Source organism: Eretmochelys imbricata, chromosome 14 (genome assembly GCF_965152235.1).
Source record: "Eretmochelys imbricata isolate rEreImb1 chromosome 14, rEreImb1.hap1, whole genome shotgun sequence".
Lineage (NCBI taxonomy): Eukaryota > Metazoa > Chordata > Testudines > Cheloniidae > Eretmochelys > Eretmochelys imbricata.
The window spans coordinates 31,929,314-31,950,475 of record NC_135585.1 but is presented as its reverse complement, the minus strand read 5'-3'; the positions used below and the strand labels follow the sequence as shown (position 1 = coordinate 31,950,475).

At 50.6% G+C, this 21,162-nt stretch overlaps 1 protein-coding gene across 4 annotated transcripts; it reads right to left on the bottom strand.

Annotated features, from left to right (window-relative positions):
- Nucleotides 1–479: 479 nt before the first annotated feature.
- On the bottom strand, nt 480–14,313 carry LOC144275205 (butyrophilin subfamily 1 member A1-like). Of its 4 annotated transcripts, none has more exons than XM_077834372.1 (9): nt 14,116–14,313; nt 12,852–12,934; nt 12,486–12,743; nt 10,831–11,172; nt 9,631–9,912; nt 9,100–9,213; nt 8,089–8,109; nt 5,434–5,457; nt 480–3,834 (listed from the first exon to the last, which is right to left on the bottom strand). In XM_077834372.1, the coding sequence occupies exons 3-9, from the start codon at nt 12,607–12,609 to the stop codon at nt 3,197–3,199; spliced, it is 1,545 nt and encodes a 514-aa protein (XP_077690498.1). In that variant the 5' UTR covers nt 12,610–12,743; nt 12,852–12,934; nt 14,116–14,313; the 3' UTR covers nt 480–3,196. The 4 variants fall into 4 exon arrangements, with proteins under 4 accessions (XP_077690498.1, XP_077690500.1, XP_077690499.1 ...); XM_077834374.1 differs by having other exon boundaries at nt 12,486–12,662; XM_077834373.1 differs by lacking the exon at nt 14,116–14,313 and adding an exon at nt 13,389–13,555.
- Between the last annotated feature and the right edge of the window lie 6,849 nt (nt 14,314–21,162).

Genomic DNA, 21,162 nt, shown 5'->3' with positions numbered 1-21,162 from the left:
CTGGAACAGCCTTCCAAGGGAAGCAGTGGGGGCAAAAGATCTATCTGGCTTCAAGATTAAACTCGTTAAGTTTATGGAGGAGATGGTATGATGGGATAACATGATTTTGGCAATTAATTGATCTTGAACTATTCATGGTAAATAGGCCCTGTCAAGGTTCCTTCCCCACTCTGAACTCTAGGGTACAGATGTGGGGACCTGCATGAAAACTCCCTAAGCTTATTTTTACCAGCTTAGGTTAAAACTTCCCCAAGGTATAAACTATTTTCCTTTTCCCCTTGGACTTTATTGCTGCCACCACCAAGCATCTAACAGATATATAACTGGGAAAGAGCCCGCTTGGAAACGTCTTTCTCCCCAAAATCCTCCCCAAACCCTACACCCCCTTTCCTGGGGAAGGCTTGATAAAAATCCTCACCAATTTGCATAGGTGAACACAGACCCAAACCCCTGGATCTTAAGAACAATGAAAAAAGCAATCAGGTTCTTAAAAGAATTTTAATTGAAGAAAAAGTAAAAGAATCACCTCTGTAAAATCAGGATGGTAAATACCTTACAGGGTAATCAGATTCAAACCAGAGAATCCCTCTAGGCAAAACCTTAAGTTACAAAAAGACACAAAAACAGGAATCTACATTCCATTCAGCACAGCTTATTTTATCAGCCATTTAACCAAAACAGAATCTAACGCATATCTAGCTAGATTACTTACTAAGTTCTAAGACTCCATTCCTGCTCTGTTCCCGGCAAAAGCATCACACAGACAGAGAGAACCTTTGTTTCTCCCCCCATCCAGCTTTGAAAGTATCTTGTCTCCTCACTGGTCATTTTGGTCAGGTGCCAGCGAGGTTATCCTAGCTTCTTAACCCTTTACAGGTGAAAGGATTTTTCCTCTGGCCAGGAGGGATTTTAAAGGTGTTTACCCTTCCCTTTTATATTTATGACAGTCCCAATAGCCCGTGATGGAATGTTAGATGGGGTGGGATCTGAGTTACTACAGAGAATCCTTTCCTTGGTATCTGGCTGGTGAATCTTGCCCACATGCTCAGGGTTCAGCTGATCGCCATATCTGGGATCAGGAAGGAATTTTCCTCCAGGGCAGATTGGAAGAGGCCCTGGGGTTTTTTCGCCTTCCTCTGCAGCATGGGGCATGGGTCACTTGCTGGAGGATTCTCTGCACCTTGAAGTCTTTAAACCATGATTTGAGGACTTCAATAGCTCAGACATAGGTGAGAGGTTTATTGCGGGGGGGGGGGGGTGAGATTTGGTGGCCTGCATTGTGCAGGAGGTCAGACTAGATGATCATAATGGTCCCTTCTGACCTTAATATCTATGAATCTATGAAAAGGAAAAAGATATAGATGAGAGCTAGAATTGGTTAAATGGAATCAATTATATACAGTAATGGCAAAGTTCTTGGTTCAGGCTTGTACCAGTTATGGAACAAACTGCAGGTTCAAATCAAGTCTCTGGAGTACATCCACAGCGGGGATGGGTTATTCAGTCCTTTGTTCAGAGCTTCAGTTTGTAGCAAAGTCCTTCCAGAAGTAAGAAGCAGGACGGAAAACAAGATGGAGGAGATGCATCAGCCTTTTTATAGTCTCTTGTCATGTGGTCTCTGCTTTCTTTGTCCCAAAGACAAGCTACCCAGCACATGGCATAGAAAAACCTTAGTGTTCTGTCCATAGGCAGGTCCCTGAATACCTTGCTGAGTCTCAAGGAGTATGTGCCTTCTCTCAATGCGTCTATTGTACAGCTGATGGTCCTTAATGGGCCATCAATCAGGCTAGGCAGTGCTGACACCAAATTGTCTGGGGTCTCCCCCAGAAGCATAGCATAAATTTGAACTACAGAAAGTATAGAGCCAATACTTATAACTTTAAATACAAAAATGATACATACATATAGACAGCATAATCGTAACCAGCAAACCATAACCTTGTCTTAGACACCTTATTTGACCCCCTTTATACAAGATTTTGTACCACTTCAGGACCTTGGTTGCAACAATGATCTATATGGTGCCAGTTCAGATTAATAACGTCACAACCAGGCCCATGGGGTACGTTTGGGGCTGCCTCACTCCCATGTGTGGGTTTCCTGTTGACTCAGAGTAGGCCCCCCTTTGGAGGCCAGGTGAACTGCCAGCTGTGCCCCATGGGGAGAGACAGGAGCAGTGGCTGGGTGCTGCGGGGAGAGGCCACTGCTTTCCAGGAGGGGAGACTGAGGATAACGGGGCAGGGGGCCTCCCCGGCGGGGCCATGACTCAAGCTGTTCAGGCGTAGACAAACCTTCACTTTGTGCTTCCTCCCACCCACCACTATGAACATATACAATTTTGGGGGGACAATTAAAAATCAGCCCCCCCAAAGCCCCAGTCTGTGTTATCACAGCTGCCCAGGAGGTTTCCTCACAAATGTCTCAGGTTCTCTACATAATCAGGGAAATTGCGTGTGCACCCAGCTGTGCATGCTGACTGGGCTTGCGGTTAAGGCATTGGATCGGGACTTAATAAACATGGGGACAGTTCCCAGCTCTGCCCCGATCTGGGTCACCATGTGTCTGTGCAGAGCCCATCACAATGGGGCCCTGATCTCAGATGGGAACTTCCCATGCTAAGAAAGAATGAGCTGTGTATCTCAATGTTAATTTCAAAGTTAAATACCCTTTATGTAGACTTAGGTTGGTTCCGGGGAAAAATGAAACAAGTTTACAAATAAAGTTTGCTGTTTAAACATTTAAGCTTTGGAGTTTTTCCGGCTGGTAATACTGAGTAGTAGTTGCATCTCCACAGGAAAGTCTGATTGTGCCTGGTTCCCTGACTGTAGCCAAAATTGGTTCAAATACTGCAATAAAATATGCCTTTTAAAAAATAGGTAAGTTCTAAGCCCTCAGTAAAATAGGTTCGTTTCAGTAATAACTACTTTGGGCAGATGTTTTAAGGCACAATACAAAAGTCAGAGGATCACCAACCGCCAAAAGCAGGCACGATCTAACTCTGTTCAGCATTGCCATGTATATGAAACCAAGCAGCTATCTGAAAGCAAGGAAATCCCTGGGAAAACATCCGTAACACTGTCCCTTTGCAAGGAAATTCCTGGTTAAAAACCCTTAACTCTGCCCCTTTGAAGACAAAGGAATTTAACACCCTTAATTTTGCCCGTTTGAACACAAGGGAATTCCCAACCAAAAATCCTTAACTCTGCCCTGGCATGATCAGAAGTTCTATAAGACTGCCCTGTCTTTTCCCCATTTTGGGTGTTACTGTACGTGTTGTCCTGTCCATCTCCACAGTCTTTCTGTGCCCTGGAGGCAGTATGGTGAGCTGCACCCCAGAGGTCCAGAGCAAGAAGAAGGGGAAGAGAGGTTCCCGGGAACAGCCAGTGAAGGTGAAGATGTGCACCATGTCCTCAGCGTTGTAGAAGGCCAGGCTTGCCTGCTCGCAGTCCAGGTGCACCCGGACCATCCTGGGTGCTGACTCCAGCTGCAGTGGTGTCTCAGGGCAGGTGAGAGCACTCCACTCCCCCTCCTGGCACTGCAGGGCCCAGACCCCCACATCCGGGGACAGCTGAAACACCCCCATGCTCTCCATGGAGCCCTGGGCTGCCCCGATGGCCCAGTCTCCCCACTGGCCCACCTCCACGTCCCAGTAGTGTTGCCTGGCTGCAAAGCACTGAGAGGCCAGGACGCAGGGGAGGGGGTCGAATCTCCGGTCACTCTTGGGGACGTCTTGCCAGGGGATGCCACACGTCACACTCCTGCCATCTGCTGAGAGCACCAGGAAGGGGTTGGCAGTGCTTTGGTCCAGCGTCACCTCTGCTGCCGACAGGGACACTACAGGCAGATGGATACAGGTGCTAGGGCAAGACACCGCAGTACCTCCTCTCTGCTCAGCTCCTCAAGTCTCTCGCTATGGGGCCTAGTGGGTAGAGCACTAGGATACCTGGGTTCTATTCCCAGCTCAGGCCTGCTGGCTGACCTGGAGCCAGTCACTTCCCTTCCCTCCCCCTCGTTTTCCCCAGCTATAAAATGGAGCTAAGCATGATTATTACCATGAGCCTTTGGATCTTCTCTGACCCAAGTAGTCAACCTCTTCTGGGAAGACCCCTGAACGGGACACAGGATCCACCAGGGCTGGTGGGAAATTTTCCATGGGAACAGTTTTTGGCTGGAAAAATTGGGCAACAGGGGATGGATCACTTGATGATCACCTGTTCTGTTCATTCCCTCTGGGGCACTTGGCATTGGCCACTGTCGGAAGAGGATATTGGACTAGACAGACCTTTGCTCTGACCCAGTATAAACCATTCTTATGTTCTAAAACTCTATGTCTGCTTTCTGGGGACAGAGTGGATGCTTTGTTGAAAAAACAGATGCTCCAAAACTAAAATATTTTGGCCAAAAAAAACAGACAACGTTCACCCCAAATCCAGAACGTTTTGGCCTCAAAACCAGTGTTTGCCCAAAATATTTTGGCCCCAAACCAGATCATTTTAATCTAAAATGCAGAATACTTTGGTCAGAAGCCAAATAATTTTCATCCAAAAACCAAACTAGGGTGATTTTCAGCTAGAATGTTTCAGGTTTTGAAGTTTTGATGGAGAGTCAGAATTATCCACAGAAAGTACAAACAAAAATGAAAAAAAGAGAAAAATCTTTCTTCTTGGATTTTTCCATGGGAACAGACCCCTCTTTTCCACCCAGCCCTGTGCCCAGGAAGGATCTCACCAGGGCCATCTACAGAGGTCACTACATCTCCATGCCCTTGCTGGGGAAAGCTGAAGGATATCGCAGTGGTGTCCTGTGCTTTGTATTACCCAGCGTCTGTGTGCGGCTAGCAGAGCTCCCAGGGCACTTGTCCCCTGGTCTCCAGGCAGCCTGTGAGCACAGCCAATCCACCGCAGGGCCGCCTGATCACCCGTGGATGTCAGCCCGCCAGCAACATCGGATCTCAGGCTGCTCAACCCATGCATCCCCAGCTGCGATCTCTCCTGGGCCAGACCTGCTCCCAGCCTTGTCCACGGTCCTGCCCAGGCTGCTCCATTCCTGACCCTTGGCCCTGCCTCCGGCTCTGACCATCAGCACTGTTTCTAGCCACTGACTCCAGCTCCAGCCACAAGGCCTGGCTGCCCATGCCCTAGTTCGTAACAACCGTCCTCATGGTCCTAGCCTGGGAAAGCCATTGTCTAAGCTCAGCCGGGAATCTCAGATCCAAGCTTTTAGTGTGATGACTGTGGTCAAGTCTTTTAGGCCCAGCTCCTCAAAGGTACTTAGGCACCAAACGGAGTTAAGCACGTTCGAGGATCTGTTCCTTTGAGCCCTACCTCTGGCCTGTGATAGTCAATACATGGAAGACAGGGAGGGGGCTCAGAGACAGCAGGAGTCAAAACCATGTGAGTACCGGAGATAAGTAGAAAACTTTTTTTTTTTTACCTTTATCAAGAAATTGTCTCCATTCTGCAATGATAAAAAAGGAAGTCACAATTAGCTGGGGAAGCAGTGAGAGCAGATGAAACAAATCCCATCCAAACTTTTGGGTTTTTGAAACAAAACTCCACCATTTTGTGGGGAGGGATAGCTCAGTGGTTTGAGCATTAGCCTGCTCAACCCAGGGTTGTAAGTTCAATCCTTGAAGGGGCCATTTAGGGATCTGGGGAAAAAATTGGGGATTGGTCCTGCTTTGAGCAGGGGGTTGGACTAGATGATCTCCTGAGGTCCCTTCCAACACTGATATTCTATGATTCTCCCCAATGAAAGTTTTCATTTTGTTCAAAATTCTCCATATTTTTTAAACACAAAACCACAATTTTTTAAAGTAAAGAAACAGTTTTGGTTTGCAAATATTTTCAGTAGTTCGCTAAAAGAAAACTCTAGGAAAATTTCTATGAAAAGTTTTAAAAAAATCTTTTGAAACTTTACTGAGAGAAATTCATTCCCATTTGCTCAGCAGCCCTATACTGAACCACAGCTCGCACACTCATTGGGCTGGAGTCTGATTCCAGCAATCAGAGAGAATTGGGAGCAAGGAGGCCAGACCCCCAGCTGGTGTCAATCGACTGTAGCTCCATTTGGATGAACATAATCACAGCAATTGGCCGCAGCTGTGAGTTTGAACCTCACCTCAGTCCCTGGAAAAATCATGGAGCATGTCCTCAAGGAATCAATTCTGAAGCACTTAGATGAGAGGAAAGTGATCAGGAACAGTCAGCATGGATTCACCAAGGGAAAGTCATGCCTGACTAATCTAATTGCCTTCTATGATGAGATAACTGGTTCTGTGGATGAAGGGAAAGCAGTGGACGTGTTATTCCTTGGCTTTAGCAAAGCTTTTGACATGGTCTCCCACAGTATTCTTGTCAGCAAGTTAAAGAAGTATGGGCTGGATGAATGGACTATAAAGTGGACAGAAAGCTGGCTAGATTGTCGGGCTCAATGGGTAGTGATCAATGGCTCCATGTCTAGTTGGCAGCCGGTATCAAGTGGAGTGCCCCAAGGGTCGGTCCTGGGGCCGGTTTTGTTCAATATCTTCATTAATGATCTGGAGGATGGTGTGGATTGCACCGTCAGCAAGTTTGCGGATGACACTAAACTGGGAGGAGTGGTAGATACGCTGGAGGGTAGGGATAAGATACAGAGGGACCTAGACAAATTGGAGGATTGGGCCAAAAGAAATCTGATGAGGTTCAATAAGGATAAGTGCAGGGTCCTGCACTTAGGACGGAAGAACCCAATGCACAGCTACAGACTAGGGACCGAATGGCTAGGCAGCAGTTCTGCGGAAAAGGACCTAGGGGTGACAGTGGATGAGAAGCTGGATATGAGTCAGCAGTGTGCCCTTGTTGCCAAGAAGGCCAATGGCATTTTGGGATGTATAAGCAGGGGCATAGCGAGCAGATCGAGGGACGTGATTGTTCCCCTCTATTCGACATTGGTGAGGCGTCATCTGGAGTACTGTGTCCAGTTTTGGGTCCCACGCTACAAGAAGGATGTGGATAAATTGGAGAGAGTCCAGCGAAGGGCAACAAAAATGATTAGGGGTCTGGAACACATGACTTATGGGGAGAGGCTGAGGGAACTGGGATTGTTTAGTCTGCAGAAGAGAAGAATGAGGGGGGATTTGATAGCTGCTTTCAACTACCTGAAAGGGGGCTCCAAAGAGGATGGATCTAGACTATTCTCAGTGATAGCAGATGACAGGACAAGGAGTAATGGTCTCAAGCTGCACTGGGGGAGATTTAGGTTGGATATTAGGAAAAACTTTTTCACTAGGAGGGTGGTGAAAGACTGGAATGCGTTACCTAGGGAGGTGGTGGAATCTCCTTCCTTAGAAGTTTTTAAAGTCAGGCTTGACAAAGCCCTGGCTGGGATGATTTAGTTGGGGATTGGTCCTGCTCTGGGCAGGGGGTTGGACTAGATGACCTCCAGAGGTCCCTTCCAACTCTGATATTCTATGATTCCACGGTGGGTGCCATCCCCTGCAGATTTCTCTCCCATCTCTCCCCACCTCAGCTGAATCTGACCCTAGGCAGCATCTTTTGCTTTCCCCACTCCAGCCTCTGAAGCATCTCTGATCCTTCACCCTCTTCCAGGTCCCTCAGCCTCCTTCCTGGCTATGTGGGTGTCTGTGCAAAACCTGGCACAATGTGGCTCTGATCTCGGTCATCGTGTGTCTGTGCAGAGCCCGTCATGATGGGGCCCTGATCTTGGTCACCATGTGTCTGTGCAGCGCCTGGCACAACAGGGCCCTGATCTCAGACACTGTGTCTGTGCAGCGCCCGGTGTGCAGGGCCCTGATCTCGGTCACTGTGAGTCTGTGCCATGCCCAGCATGACGGGGCCCTGATCTCTGTCATTGTGTGTCTGTCCTGCATCTGGCAAAACAGGGCCCTGATCTCAGTCACTGTGTGTCTGTCCTGCATCTGGCAAAACAGGGCCCTGATCTCAGTCACTGTGTGTCTGTCCTGCACCCAGCACAACGGGGTCCTGATCTCGGGTGGGATCTCTCGGTTCTGCCCTGATACACTATTACGCAATGGGTGCTGAGGCGATGTTATAGAGACACGAGTTACCGTGTGCTGGAAATACTCACCGCGCTCTTTGGACACCTCACCTGGAAGAGAAAGGAAGAGGTGAGGCTGTGAGCAGGAGCGACACTCAAGGGGGATTTCCTGCGCCCTGTGTGGCTCATCTCTATAGTCCCACTACGGCTGTTTCTCCCTCACCTCCCACTGAGCACATATGCCATTCCCATCCCATTCCCACCTCCTGGGACAGATCGAGGGGCGCCTGTGGCTCTGGGGGAATGTATGTGCTTCCTAGAGGGGGCAGCTAGGGAGAATCCATTGGCCCAGCCTCCAGTGGGTGTCCATTTGCACCCTCTAGGAATGAATTCTTAGCCCGGTCTGTGCTCCCGGAAACCCTCCAGAAAGTGCCTCATTGCCAGGAGGTCGTATAGGCCGAGCAAGCCCGAGAGAGACACGTGACTGGCCAGGGAGAGTGCAGGGACTGGCATGCCTGATGGCCAGTTTCCCTGGGATCCGTGGTGCTGGACAGGGCTTAGGCACAATCATTTGGGCTTATCTCTTTCCTTCCTCTCAGCTTTCCCCCAATTAAGCCAAAGAGGCATCATGGGCCGATGGTTAGAGCACTGAACAGGCCATTAGAAGTGCTGATTTCAGTTCCTGGATTTGCTGCTGAACTGCTTGGAGAGCTTGGGAAAGATACTGCCACGCTCTCTGCCTCAGTTTCCCCTCACACCCTTTGTTTATTTTGACTCTTTATTTTATTTTGCTCTGTAGGGGAGGGAGACTGTCACCGTGTGTCTTTGCAGTGCCTGGCTTGACAGGGCCCTGATCGCGGTCACCGTGTGTCTGTGAAGCACCAGGCACGACGGGGCTCTGATCTCGGTCATTGTGTGTCTGTGCTGCGCCCAGCACAATGGGGCCCTGATCTTGTTTGCACAGGGATGACTTCCACCTTCCAGGAAAGAAGTAGTTTGTATGGAATTTTCTGTCTGTAACCCACACGTTCCCTTAGAAAAAAGTATTGGCCACTCAGTGAAACACATTCCCTACTGCACTGCCTGGAGTGAGATTGTTACCTTTGAGTACCTGGAGCTTTCGGAAGAGATAAACAGCCAAGGGCACAAGGAAGAGACATACTGGTAGAAAGATGAGAAAGGCCCACATTTCCGGGGCATGCCTGGGGAAGAGCCCTGAGGGAGAACACACATTGCAACTTCTCAGAGGAGCAGCAAGAGCACTCCTAAGCACTTAGCTGGGAAAGGTGAAGTCAGTGTAGGTACTGAGGGCTGAGAGCCAGATTTTGAGCTCAGCTCCCGTGGGCTAATCTAGAGTCACCCTCCAAATGCACTGGGGGCAGGGCCAGATTCTGATCTCAGCTTGCCTTGAGTCAGTCTGGAGTCACTCCCCAACTGCAATGAGGACAGGGCTGGATTCTGATCTCAGCTCCACTGGGGTTCATCCAGAGTCACCCCTGTCTGCACTGGGGGCAGGGCCGGATTCTGATCTCAGCTTCCCTGGGGTCAATCCAGAGTCACCCCCTGTCTGCAATGAGGCCAAGCCATGTGGATAAGCATCAGGGAGGAACCTGAGGTGTGCGGGCAGCCCACCTGTGATATGAATAGTCGTCTCTCTCTCTGGGCTGGAGAAGCCGGCTTTGATGGTGCAGGTCAGTGCTGGGTCCGAGCTCTCAGTCACCACCAAGGAGCTGGAGACGTTGAATAGGCCGTTGTCGCTGCGCGGTTTCTGTTCAGACCTGGGGCTCAGGGTCTCCCCACGGCCATTCCTCCAGAGCACGTGGGGCTCTGGGTACCACCCCGCAGAGAGACACAAGACCCACACCCCCCAGTCCTTGTGCCCAGCCATGTGCAGGACAGGGTCTGAGCCAGAGCCTGGGGGATGGAGAATCAGAAGCAAAAAGTTAACACGGTAAGAATGATTAACACATCTGTGATAGTGGTGATCTCAAAGCACTTTACAAAGCCAGGGATATGCCCCATTGACGCCAATGGAGCTGCGACCCATTGACCCCAGCTGGGGATCTGTCCCCATTGACTCTCCTGGAGCTACAGCCCATTGACCCCAGCTGAGATCTGGCCCCATTGACTCCAGTGGAGCTACGGATGATTGACACCGGCTGGGAATCTGGCCCATTGACTCTTATGGAGCTATGGTCCATTGACCCGAGCTGCAGATCTGGCCCCACTGATTCCAGTGCAGCTACGGACAATTGACACCAGCTTTGGATCTGGCCCCACTGACTCTAATGGAGCTACAGCCCTCTGACACCGGCTGGGGATCTGGCCCCATTGACTCCAATGGAGCTACGGCCCTCTGACACCGGCTGGGGATCTGGCCCCATTGACTCCAATGGAGCTACGGCCCTCTGACACCGGCTGGGGATCTGGCCCCATTGACTCCAATGGAGCTACGGCCCTCTGACACCGGCTGGGGATCTGGCCCCATTGACTCCAATGGAGCTACGGCCAACTGGCCCCAGATGGGGATCTGGCCCCATTGACTCCAATGGAGCTACGTACTCCGGCTGGGGGTCTGCCCCCCACAGTTTTAAGCCTTTGATTCTGGGAATGGCAATTCTAAAGGCTGCACTCTGGGGAGGCACCCCAGGGAATTTTAATGGGAGCTGGGTACCCAAATCCCCAGGCCAACTGTGGAAATCTCCGCTTCTGAATCTGCAGGTGAAATGCAGCAGGAAGTGCACGGGTCCGAGGATGTGTCACAATCCCCCATTGCACTGCGACGCCTAGTGTTCCCATGGGAGTGAGCCGCACGCAGTCGGAGCTGCTCACCCGTCACGCTGAGCTCCAGCAGGGCCGTGCTGTAGTGACTGGGTGACTGGACCTCGCACAAGTGCTGCCCTTCGTCTGATGGCTGGACGTCCCGGATCCTCAGGGAGACGTTCCCATGGGCCAGGCCCTGGGTGGTGAGCTCCGTCCTGCCCTGGTAACCCGTGCCCTGCTCCTCGCTCCTGTTCGGCCAGTAGACGTGGACGTCCTGGCCCAACTGGGGCCGGCTCCATTTCACCTGCATGGCCTGGGCACTGAGCGCGGGGGAGAGATGGCAGGGCAGCAGCACAGTGCCCCCCAGTGGGGCGGAGATGGGGCTGGTGGGACCCAGCACATGGAATGATTCTGGGGGAGAAACACCGTCTGGTCAGAGAGCATGGGAGGGGGAGGGGGCTGATGGTCAGTGAGTCCCCACCAAGGGGTGACTGGCTTGACGGGCTCAGTTCCCAGCTCTGCCACCAATCTCTGGTGTATCTGCGGGCCAGTCACCCCATTCCTCTCTGCCTCAACGCTCTTGCTGGGAAACGGGGATAACGATCCAGGCGTCTTTAGAGGCACTGTGGCCAAGTTGCTAGAGTGCTGGCCTGGGAGGCAGGAGTCCTGGGTTCATTCCTGGCTTTGCACTGGCCTGCTGAGTGAATGTGGGCAAGGAACTTCCCTGTCCGTGCCTCGGTTTCCCCAGGTGTACTGTGAGGATAATGATACTGGTCTCTTCTGCAAGACACCCTGAGATCTACTGATGTAAAGTGCTAGATAAGAACTAGATGTTATTATTAGAGCATTTGTTCTTTGGGGCAGGGCATTGTGTGTCTGTCCAGCAACGGGATCCTGATCTCAATCACTGTGTGTCTGTGCCTCGCCCAGAGCAATGGGGCCCTGATCTCGGTCACTGTGTATCTGTGCCGTGCCAGACACTATGGCATCTCTAGGTGGTACTGTAACAGAAATTACCTCCAATGACACTACATCAAAAGAACACTAGGTAGCTAATCAAGCATTCAAAAGCCAGGAGCTGTCAGATTTCTGAAGGCTTGAACAACCTCAACTCTGCTCCCCTTTTGGGCATATCCTATGCGCTGAAGAAATGTAAAACCAGTGTGTAAGTGTGTTATTACAGACCAACCCCAGAAAGAGGAGGTCTAGCTACAGCTGTGATGTGAAATAGATTTAACTGGACCTGCGGGTGTGTGTTTGCATGTGTTCATGCTCTTAAACCGATTTAAACTTGGCTCTTAGCCACGTAGCTGACACTCATCAATTTCCAGGCCTGAGGCCAACTGGGAGAACTAGTGGGAAGCCACCAGAGAGTTGCCCATACTGGTGATAGGGCCAGTTAAACTAGAAAGGTTTTAACCCATTTGCGTCGGTGAATCAGGTGTAGACGAGCCCCAGTAGAGGGTGGTGCGTGTATCTCGGGGCGCTGCCCCCTGTTAACCAACAGGTCATCTTCTCTAGCACCCAACACCTTGTGAGGGTTCGAGCCTCCCATGGCTCGGTGGGCACTGGCCACCCGAGTTGTTTTGTGCCCTGTGCTACCGATGCGATGTGGAAATAAGATGCAGCAGTTGTGAAATTGCACCGGATGTGGGGGAGCACTGGTTTGGAACAGACTGGATCACATCCTGACGGTGTCCCCTTTGCACACACGCCAATCTCACCTGGGGCTGCCATCCCAATGCCCAGGAGGAGGCAGAGGGCAACTGGTATGGCCCGATAGCGGCGTTGGGTGCTCTCCATCCTGTGGGCCTCTGGGAGATGTCTCCCGGCACCACCACAGAACATTGGTCACCGTGCAGAGGGGGCATCGGGCTCTGGGCTCCTCATCCGCGTGGGACCTGGGAAGGCAAAACACCCGTGAGCCCCCCAACAGGTCAGTTCTTCAACCAAAAGCTTTCTCCTTGAAACAACAGGGCCTCCTGCAAAATCAGCATTTTCTCCTAAGAAATTATTTTCGCTTTCCACAGGAAATAAAACTGTCAGCACCAAAACCTGCCAGGAAAGAACCACCTCCTCCCCGCGTTTACCTGGCTTTTCCACAATGTGTTTTGCTTGGAAACGGCAGAAAAAAAGCCCAGCTTTTGGCTGCTTTTCAGACTTTTTCCCCTCCCTAGTACAGAAAGAAAGAAAGAAGAAATGTTCAAGTGAAAGTCACCCCGCACTGCGTCCCAGCCATTAATTATCTCCCTCTCTGAGTTGGAGGAAGTGACACACAGTAACATGGTGGTAAAAATAATTCAGCAGGAGAGAAACTAGTTAATTAACTCATTAAAACGTGGGGAAATGCAGAAATCGCCCTTTCCTCTCCCAGGGGCTGGTGAATAATGTATCAACAAAGCACAGGGGCTGGAACTGGAGGGGGGGGGGTCTGCCGCACCCCCTGGCCCGAAGTGGTTTCTCAGGGTTTACAATTTGGTTCCATAGCTCTCAGCGCCCCCACTGGACACAATATTCCAGCGCCACTGCAACAAATCGTTTCCTGTCGTTGTCCCCCGGAGCCCCCCATCTTTCTGGGCAGCGATCCCCCCTTTCTTTGCCTGACAGAAGGGCTCCCGCAGTCCTACCGGCGGAGGGGGGCTGGGAAGCAGGGGTGCCAGCTGTCCGGGTTGTCTCCGAATCTCCCCTTTCTGGAAGCAGCTGGCCCAGGAAGTGTGTCCGGGTGCTCAGGGCCAGGGCGTGGTTTCATGGGGTCAGGAGCAGGCGGGATGTCCTGGGGTTTTGTGAACACGAGACCCGGACGGGACCCAGGCGGAGCATTTTGGAGAGGGCCCCGACACCGCCCACTCCGCTGCAGGGCAAGGAAATTCCCCTCCCCCCCGGGGCGTTCCCCGCCTGGCCACGGAGCCCCGCCCCGGGACAGCCAGATAACGCATGGCTGGGGCTGGGCTGCACCCAGCGGACTCTGCCCCCTCCCTGCCCCCCAGCGGTGCCAACGCTGGGTTTCAAAACCAAGGGCCTGTTTTCTAGCCTCCTCCCCCCGCTAGGATTATGACCATTAATGAGAATAGCGAGCAGCTGGGGCGCTGGGACTATGGGGGTGGGGGCGCTGAGAGCCAGGGAGCAAGCTGTGAACCCTGTGTACGATGCAGCACTTTCCCCTTCCTCAGAGGCGTTTCTTGCTGCTTTCTGCAGCGCTCGGCAACTCCCGGTCTTCTTTTACAGAGATGACCAAGTAAGGGGCGCCCCTTGTAATAAGGGACTGTTGGCAACCCTAGGTCAGACCCACAGTCTGGTACCGCCCCCCTTGCCACCCCACATTAGATCAGTGGGTCCAGCCAGCTGGTATCTCACCCTCCGCTTCCACAGAACAGATCAGTGGGTCCAGCCAGCCTGGTGTCTAGTTTCCACCAGTGCCAGCTGTGCAGTGGCAGGTGTAACAGCCCGGTGACAGGGCTCTAGCAGGATAAACCACCCATGTGGGTTAATTCCTTCCTCGCTCCCCAGCATTAGACAGCGTCTCTGTCTGTGGCTCTCCCCGGCTGTTTGTCAGACAGCGCTGCTTTCCTCCCGCCTGGCTGTTCTCCTTATCCTTATCCATGCAACCATCCACTCCTCTCTCGGACCCGAGCCCTGCTAATCTCACAGTGACACGCGGTAGCAGGGAGTCCCACCGGCTAACCATGCGTGACAGAGGGAAAAGTAAAGGAGGACTTGTGGCACCTTAGAGACTAACCAATTTATTTGAGCATGAGCTTTCATGAGCTACAGCTCACTTCATCGGATACATAAAAATGGAAAATGCAGTGAGGATGTTTTTATACACACAGATCATGAAAAAATGGGTGTTTATCACTTCAAAAGGTTTTCTCTCCCCCCACCCTACTCTCTTGTTGGTAATAGCTTATCTAAAGTGATCACTCTCCTTACAATGACAGGTTTCAGAGTAACAGCCGTGTTAGTCTGTATTCGCAAAAAGAAAAGGAGTACTTGTGGCACCTTAGAGACTAACCAATTTATTTGAGCATGAGCTTTCCTGAGCTACAGCTCCACAGTATGCATTTCCACAGTTTCCACAGTATGCATCCGATGAAGTGAGCTGTAGCTCACGAAAGCTCATGCTCAAATAAATTGGTTAGTCTCTAAGGTGCCACAAGTCCTCCTTTTCTCCTTACAATGTGTATGATAATGAAGGTGGGCCATTTCCAGCACAAATCCAGGGTTTAACAAGAACGTCTGAGGAAGGGTGGGAGGGGGAAGGGGGTAGGAAAAAACAAGGGGAAATAGGTTACCTTGCATAATGACTTAGCCACTCCCAGTCTCTATTCAAGCCTAAGTTAATTGTATCCAATTTGCAAATGAATTCCAATTCAGCAGTCTCTCCCTGGACTCTGGTTTTGAAGTTTTTCTGTTGTAATATCACAACTTTCACGTCTGTAATCGCGTGACCAGAGAGATTCTCCGACTGAATATTATAATTCTTGACATCTGATTTGTGTCCATTTATTCTTTTACGTAGAGACTGTCCAGTTTGACCAATGTACATGGCAGAGGGGCATTGCTGGCACATGATGGCATATATCACATTGGTAGATGTGCAGGTGAACGAGCTTCTGACAGTGTGGCTGATGTTATTAGGCCCTGTGATGGTGTCCCCTGAATAGATATGTGGACAGAGTTGGCAACGGGCTTTGTTGCAAGGATAGGTTCCTGGGTTAGTGGTTCTGTTGTGTGGTATGTAGTTGCTGGTGAGTATTTGCTTCAGGTTGGGGGGCTGTCTGTAGGCAAGGACTGGCCTGTCTCCCAAGATTTGTGAGAGTGATGGGTCGTCCTTCAGGATAGGTTGTAGATCCTTGATAATGCGTTGGAGGGGTTTTAGTTGGGGGCTGAAGGTGACGGCTAGTGGCGTTCTGTTATTTTCTTTGTTGGGCCTGTCCTGCAGTAGGTGACTTCTGGGTACTCTTCTGGCTCTATCAATCTGTTTCTTTACTTCCGCAGGTGGGTACTGTAGTTGTAAGAATGCTTGATAGAGAACTTGTAGGTGTTTGTCTCTGTCTGAGGGGTTGGAGCAAATGCGGTTGTATCGTAGAGCTTGGCTGTAGACAATGGACCATGTGGTGTGGTCTGGGTGAAAGCTGGAGGCATGTAGGTAGGAATAGCGGTCAGTAGGTTTCCGGTATAGGTTGGTGTTTATGTGACCATCGCTTATTAGCACCGTAGTGTCCAGGAAGTGGATCTCTTGTGTGGACTGGTCCAGGCTGAGGTTGATAGTGGGATGGAAATTGTTGAAATCATGGTGGAATTCCTCAAGGGCTTCTTTTCCATGGGTCCAGATGATGAAGATGTCATCAATATAGTGCAAGTAGAGTAGGGGTATTAGGGGACGAGAGCTGAGGAAGCGTTGTTCTAAGTCAGCCATAAAAATGTTGTCATACTGTGGGGCCATGCGGGTACCCATAGCAGTGCCGCTGATTTGAAGGTATACATTGTCTCCAAATGTGAAATAGTTATGGGTGAAGACAAAGTCACAAAGTTCAGCCACCAGGTTTGCCGTGATATTATCGGGGATAGTGTTCCTGACGGCTTGTAGTCCATCTTTGTGTGGAATGTTGGTGTAGAGGGCTTCTACATCCATAGTGGCCAGGATGGTATTTTCAGGAAGATCACCGATGGATCGTAGTTTCCTTAGGAAGTCAGTGGTGTCTCGAAGATAGCTGGGAGTGCTGGTAGCGTAGGGCCTGAGGAGGGAGTCTACATAGCCAGACAATCCTGCTGTCAGGGTGCCAATGCCTGAGATGATGGGGCGCCCAGGATTTCCAGGTTTATGGATCTTGGGTAGTAGATAGAATATCCCACGTCGGGGTTCCAGGGGTGTGTCTGTGCAGATTTGATCTTGTGCTTTTTCAGGGAGTATCTTGAGCAAATTCTGTAGTTTCTTTTGGTAACCCTCAGTGGGATCAGAGGGTAATGGCTTGTAGAAAGTGGTGTTGGAGAGCTGCCGAGTAGCCTCTTGTTCATATTCCGACTTATTCATGATGACAACAGCACCTCCTTTGCCAGCCTTTTTGATTATGATGTCAGAGTTGTTTCTGAGGCTGTGGATGGCATTGTGTTCTGCACAGCTGAGGTTGTGGGGCAAGTGATGCTGCTTTTCCATTATTTCAGCCTGTGCAAGTCGGCGGAAGCACTCTATGTAGAAGTCCAATCTGTTGTTTCAACCTTCAGGAGGAGTCCACCCAGAATCCTTCTTTTTGTAGTGTTGGTAGGAAGGTCTCTGTGGATTAGTATGTTGTTCAGAGGAGTGTTGGAAATATTCCTTGAGTCGGAGATGTCAAAAATAGGAGGGAAAAGTGAGAGCCAGCCACCCCATCTGCTCAGGCTGCATTTTGAATGTCTCCCCCTTCCATTTCCACCGACCCGTCTCCTGGCTGGGAGCAGTCAGTCTTGGGCATCACTCATTATCTTGGGGTCCTCTGGCGGGCCCAGGGAAAGGGGATTTCTGAGTACTCCCAAATTAGATGGGCGGATTGGAGGTATCAGGGCAGTGAATTCTCACACCCCTGGGGTGTGTAAATGGAGACTAGATCTTGTACTAGGTTTTAGCCCTGGGGCAATTTCTCTCCCCTCCGGGACCCCGGTCAATATCCTCAAGGCAGGCGCTATAGTGCTGGATGCACCTACCTCTCCCACTGTCCTGCAAAGCACCACCACACTCTCAGCTCCATTCCCTGTGGGCTGCCTCTGGAGCAGGGGCACAGGCAGCACCACCCCCTTGGGATTGGATCCCGACGGCCCCTGCCCAGTGGAATTTTGAGCCTTTGCTGCAGCAATGGGCATGGTATCTCGCTCTCTTGGTGGCAATCTTGGGGCAGGGCTGGGATGGTGGAGGGTTGTGGGAAGGAGACGGCTGCCAGCTAGCAAGCTCCAGCTCACTTACAGAGCAAACTTGGAAGCTCTGATCAGAGGGATGCTGACTCCAGTGGAGTGACGCTGATTGTCCCCAGCTGGGGATCTGGCCCCATTGATTCCAATGGAGCTACTGCCCATTGATCAGAGTCTAAAATAGAGAAAGAACAAGTCAAAAGTTACTTAGACAAGTTAGATGCCTTCTAATCACCAGGGCCTGATGAAATGCATCCTAGAATACTCAAGGAGCTGACTGAGGCGATATCTGAGCCATTAGCAATTATCTTTGAAAAGTCATGGAAGATGGGAGACATTCCAGAAGACTGGAAAAGGGCAAATATAATGTCCATCTATAAAAAGGGAAATAAGGACAACCTGGGGAATTACAGACCAGTCAGCTTAACTTCTGCAATCGGAAAGATAATGGAGCAAATAATTAAGCAATCAATTTGCAAACACCTAGAAGATAAAAAGGTGATAAATAACAGTCATCATGGATTTGTCAAGAACAAATCATGTCAAACCAACCTGATAGCTTTCTTTGACAGGGTAACAAGCCTTGTGGATAGGGGGGAAGCAGTAGATGTGGTATATCTTGACTTTAGTAAGGCTTTTGGTACTGTCTCTCATAACCTTCTCATAAACAAACTAGGGAAATACAACCTAGATGGAGCTACGACAAGGTGGGTGCATAACTGTTTGGAAAATCGTTCCCAGAAAGTAGTTATCCGTGGTTCACAGTCATGCTGGAAAAGCATAATGAGTGGGGTCCCGCAGGGATCAGTTCTGGGTCCGGTTCTGTTCAATATCTTCATAAATGATTTAGATAATGGCATAGAGAGTACACTTATAAAGTTTGCAGACAATACCAAGCTGGGATGGGTTGCAAGTGCTTTGGAGGATAGGATTAAAATTCAAAATGATCTGGACAAACTGGAGAAATGGTCTGAAGTAAATAGAATGAAATTCATTAAGGACAAATGCGAAGTACTCAATTTAGGAAGGAACAATCATTTGCACACATACAAAATGGGAAATGACTGCCTAGGAAGGAGTACTGCAGAAAGGGATCTGGGGGTCATAGTGGATCACAAGCTAAATATAAGTCAACAGTGTAATGCTGTTGCAAAAAAAGGCAAACATCATTATCAGGAGTATTGTAAGCAAGATATGAGAAGTAATTCTTCCGTTCTACTCCGCGCTGATTAGGCCTCAACTGGAGTATTGTGTCCAGTTCTGGGCACCACATTTCAGGAAAGATGTGAACAAATTGGAGAAAGTCCAGAGAACAAAAATGATGAAAGGTCTAGTAAACATGACCTATGAGGGAAGATTGAAAAAATTGGATTTCTTTAGTCTGGAGAAGAGAAGACTGAGAGGGGACATGATAACAGTTTTGAAGTACATAAAAGGTTGTTACAAGGAGGAAGAAGAAAAATTGTTCTTAACCTCTGAGAATAGGACAAGAACCAATGGGCTTAAATTGCAGCGACTGTCAGGGTGGTTAAGCACTGGAATAAATTGCCTAGGGAGGCTGTGGAGTCTCCATCATTGGGGATTTTTAAGAGCAGGTTGGACAAACACCTGTCAGGGATGGTCTAGATCAGTGGTTCCCAAACTTGTTCTGCCACTTGTGCAGGGAAAGCCCCCGGCGGGCCGGGCCCATTTGTTTACCTGCTGCATCCGCAGGGAGCCGTGATCGCTCGAACCTGCGGATGCAGCAGGTAAACAAACCAGCCGGGCCCGCCGGGGGCTTTCCCTGCACAAGTGGCGGAACAAGTTTGGGAACCACTGGTCTAGATCATATTTAGTCCTGCCATGGGTGCAGGGGACTGGATGACCTCTTGAGGTTCCTTCCAGTTCTCTGATTTTATGACCTCAGCTGGGGATCTGGCCCCATGACTCCAATGGAGCTATAGCCCACTGACACCGGCTGTAGCCCCATTGACTTCAGCTACATTGGAATACAAGCCCCACTGCATGGCTGAAGCTGGCCTGGGTCAGCTGAGTCAGGCTCACAGGGCTTGGCTTTGGAGGTTCAATGTTGCTGTGTAGATGTACAGGCTTGGATTGGCGTCCTGGCTCTGGGATCCTCCCTGCTTGCATGGTCCCAGGGGCCAGGCTCCAGCCCACGCCTGAACGTCTACACAGCAACTTTTAGCTCCGCAGCCTGAGCCCCACAAGTGTGAGTCAGCTGCTCTGGGCCAGCCGTGGGTCTTTTATTCCAGTGTAGATGTCCCTTGGTGGGCCTCACTCCATGGCTGGGCTAGTACAACCCATGACTGGGAATGTTTCAACCCACCCAAAAAGGTGTCGTTGTTGATGTTTTCCATGGGGAATTTTGGAATGAAGCCCTTTTCCTGTTGTGTTGAATGGCGGTTTTCATTTGGGTTTGTAAAATATTTTAGACTTTGGGGGGGTGGTTCTTCCCAGGTTTCCCCACCTCTCTTGCCACTGAATGTAAGAGCCCAAACGACTCACTTAAAACTTTCTTTGATTATCTTTCCCCTGTCTTTTTGCAGACAGCATCTAGCATCACAGGGTCTGGTCTGTGTCAGGGGCTCCCAGGCACTGCCATGCTACAAACACAGCCATAAATAATAATCACGTAATAGCTGGGCGGCAGGGGTGTTCTTTATCTTTGTCCATTCTGTACCAAACTTCTCCAGCTTTGGAAAAGTGACAGACCAGCAAAAAGAAGAGAGAAACTGAGTGCAGACCCGCTGCAGTCTGGGTACTGAATCCCCTGTAACCTGGGCACCTGGCCAGCATTCCCGCTAATTTTTCCCAGCCATGTGTGGAATGAATTTTGTTATGTGCACCAATATGAAGGTGATGTGTGACACATCACCTCCATATTGGTGCAGATAACAAAATTCATGTGGCTGGGGTAGGGCCAAGGGGTTTGGAGTGTGGGAGGGGGCTCAGGGCTGGGACAGAGAGTTGGGTACAAGGGGTGCGGGCTCTGGGGTGGGGTTGGAGATGAGGGGTTTGGAGGGTTCTCTGGGCTGGGATCGAGGGGTATGGAGGGTGGGAGGGGGATCAGGGCTGGGGCAGGGGGTTGTGGCACGGGGAGAGGCTCAGGGGTGCAGGCACTGGGCAGCGCTTACCTCAAGCGGCTCCCGGAAGCAGCAGCATGTTCCTTCTCTGGCTCCTACCCAGAAGCATGGCTAGGCAGCTCTGCACACTGCCCTGTCCGCAGGCACTGCCCCTGAAGCTCCCATTGGTTGTGGTTCCCAGCCAACAGGAGCTGCAGGGGGCAGCACTTGGGGCGGGGGCAGTATTAAGAGTGGAGCCTCCTGGCTGCCTCTACACATAGGAGCTGGAGGGGGGCCATGCTGCTGCTGCTTCCGGAAGCTGTGTGGAGCAGTCCCCGACCCTGCTCCCTGGCTGGAGTGCGACAAGCCCCAGACCCCGCACCACAGTGGGAGATCGAGGCCCGGATTAAAACAGCTGGTGGACTGGATCCAGCCCTGTGGTAGAGACTTGTCCATG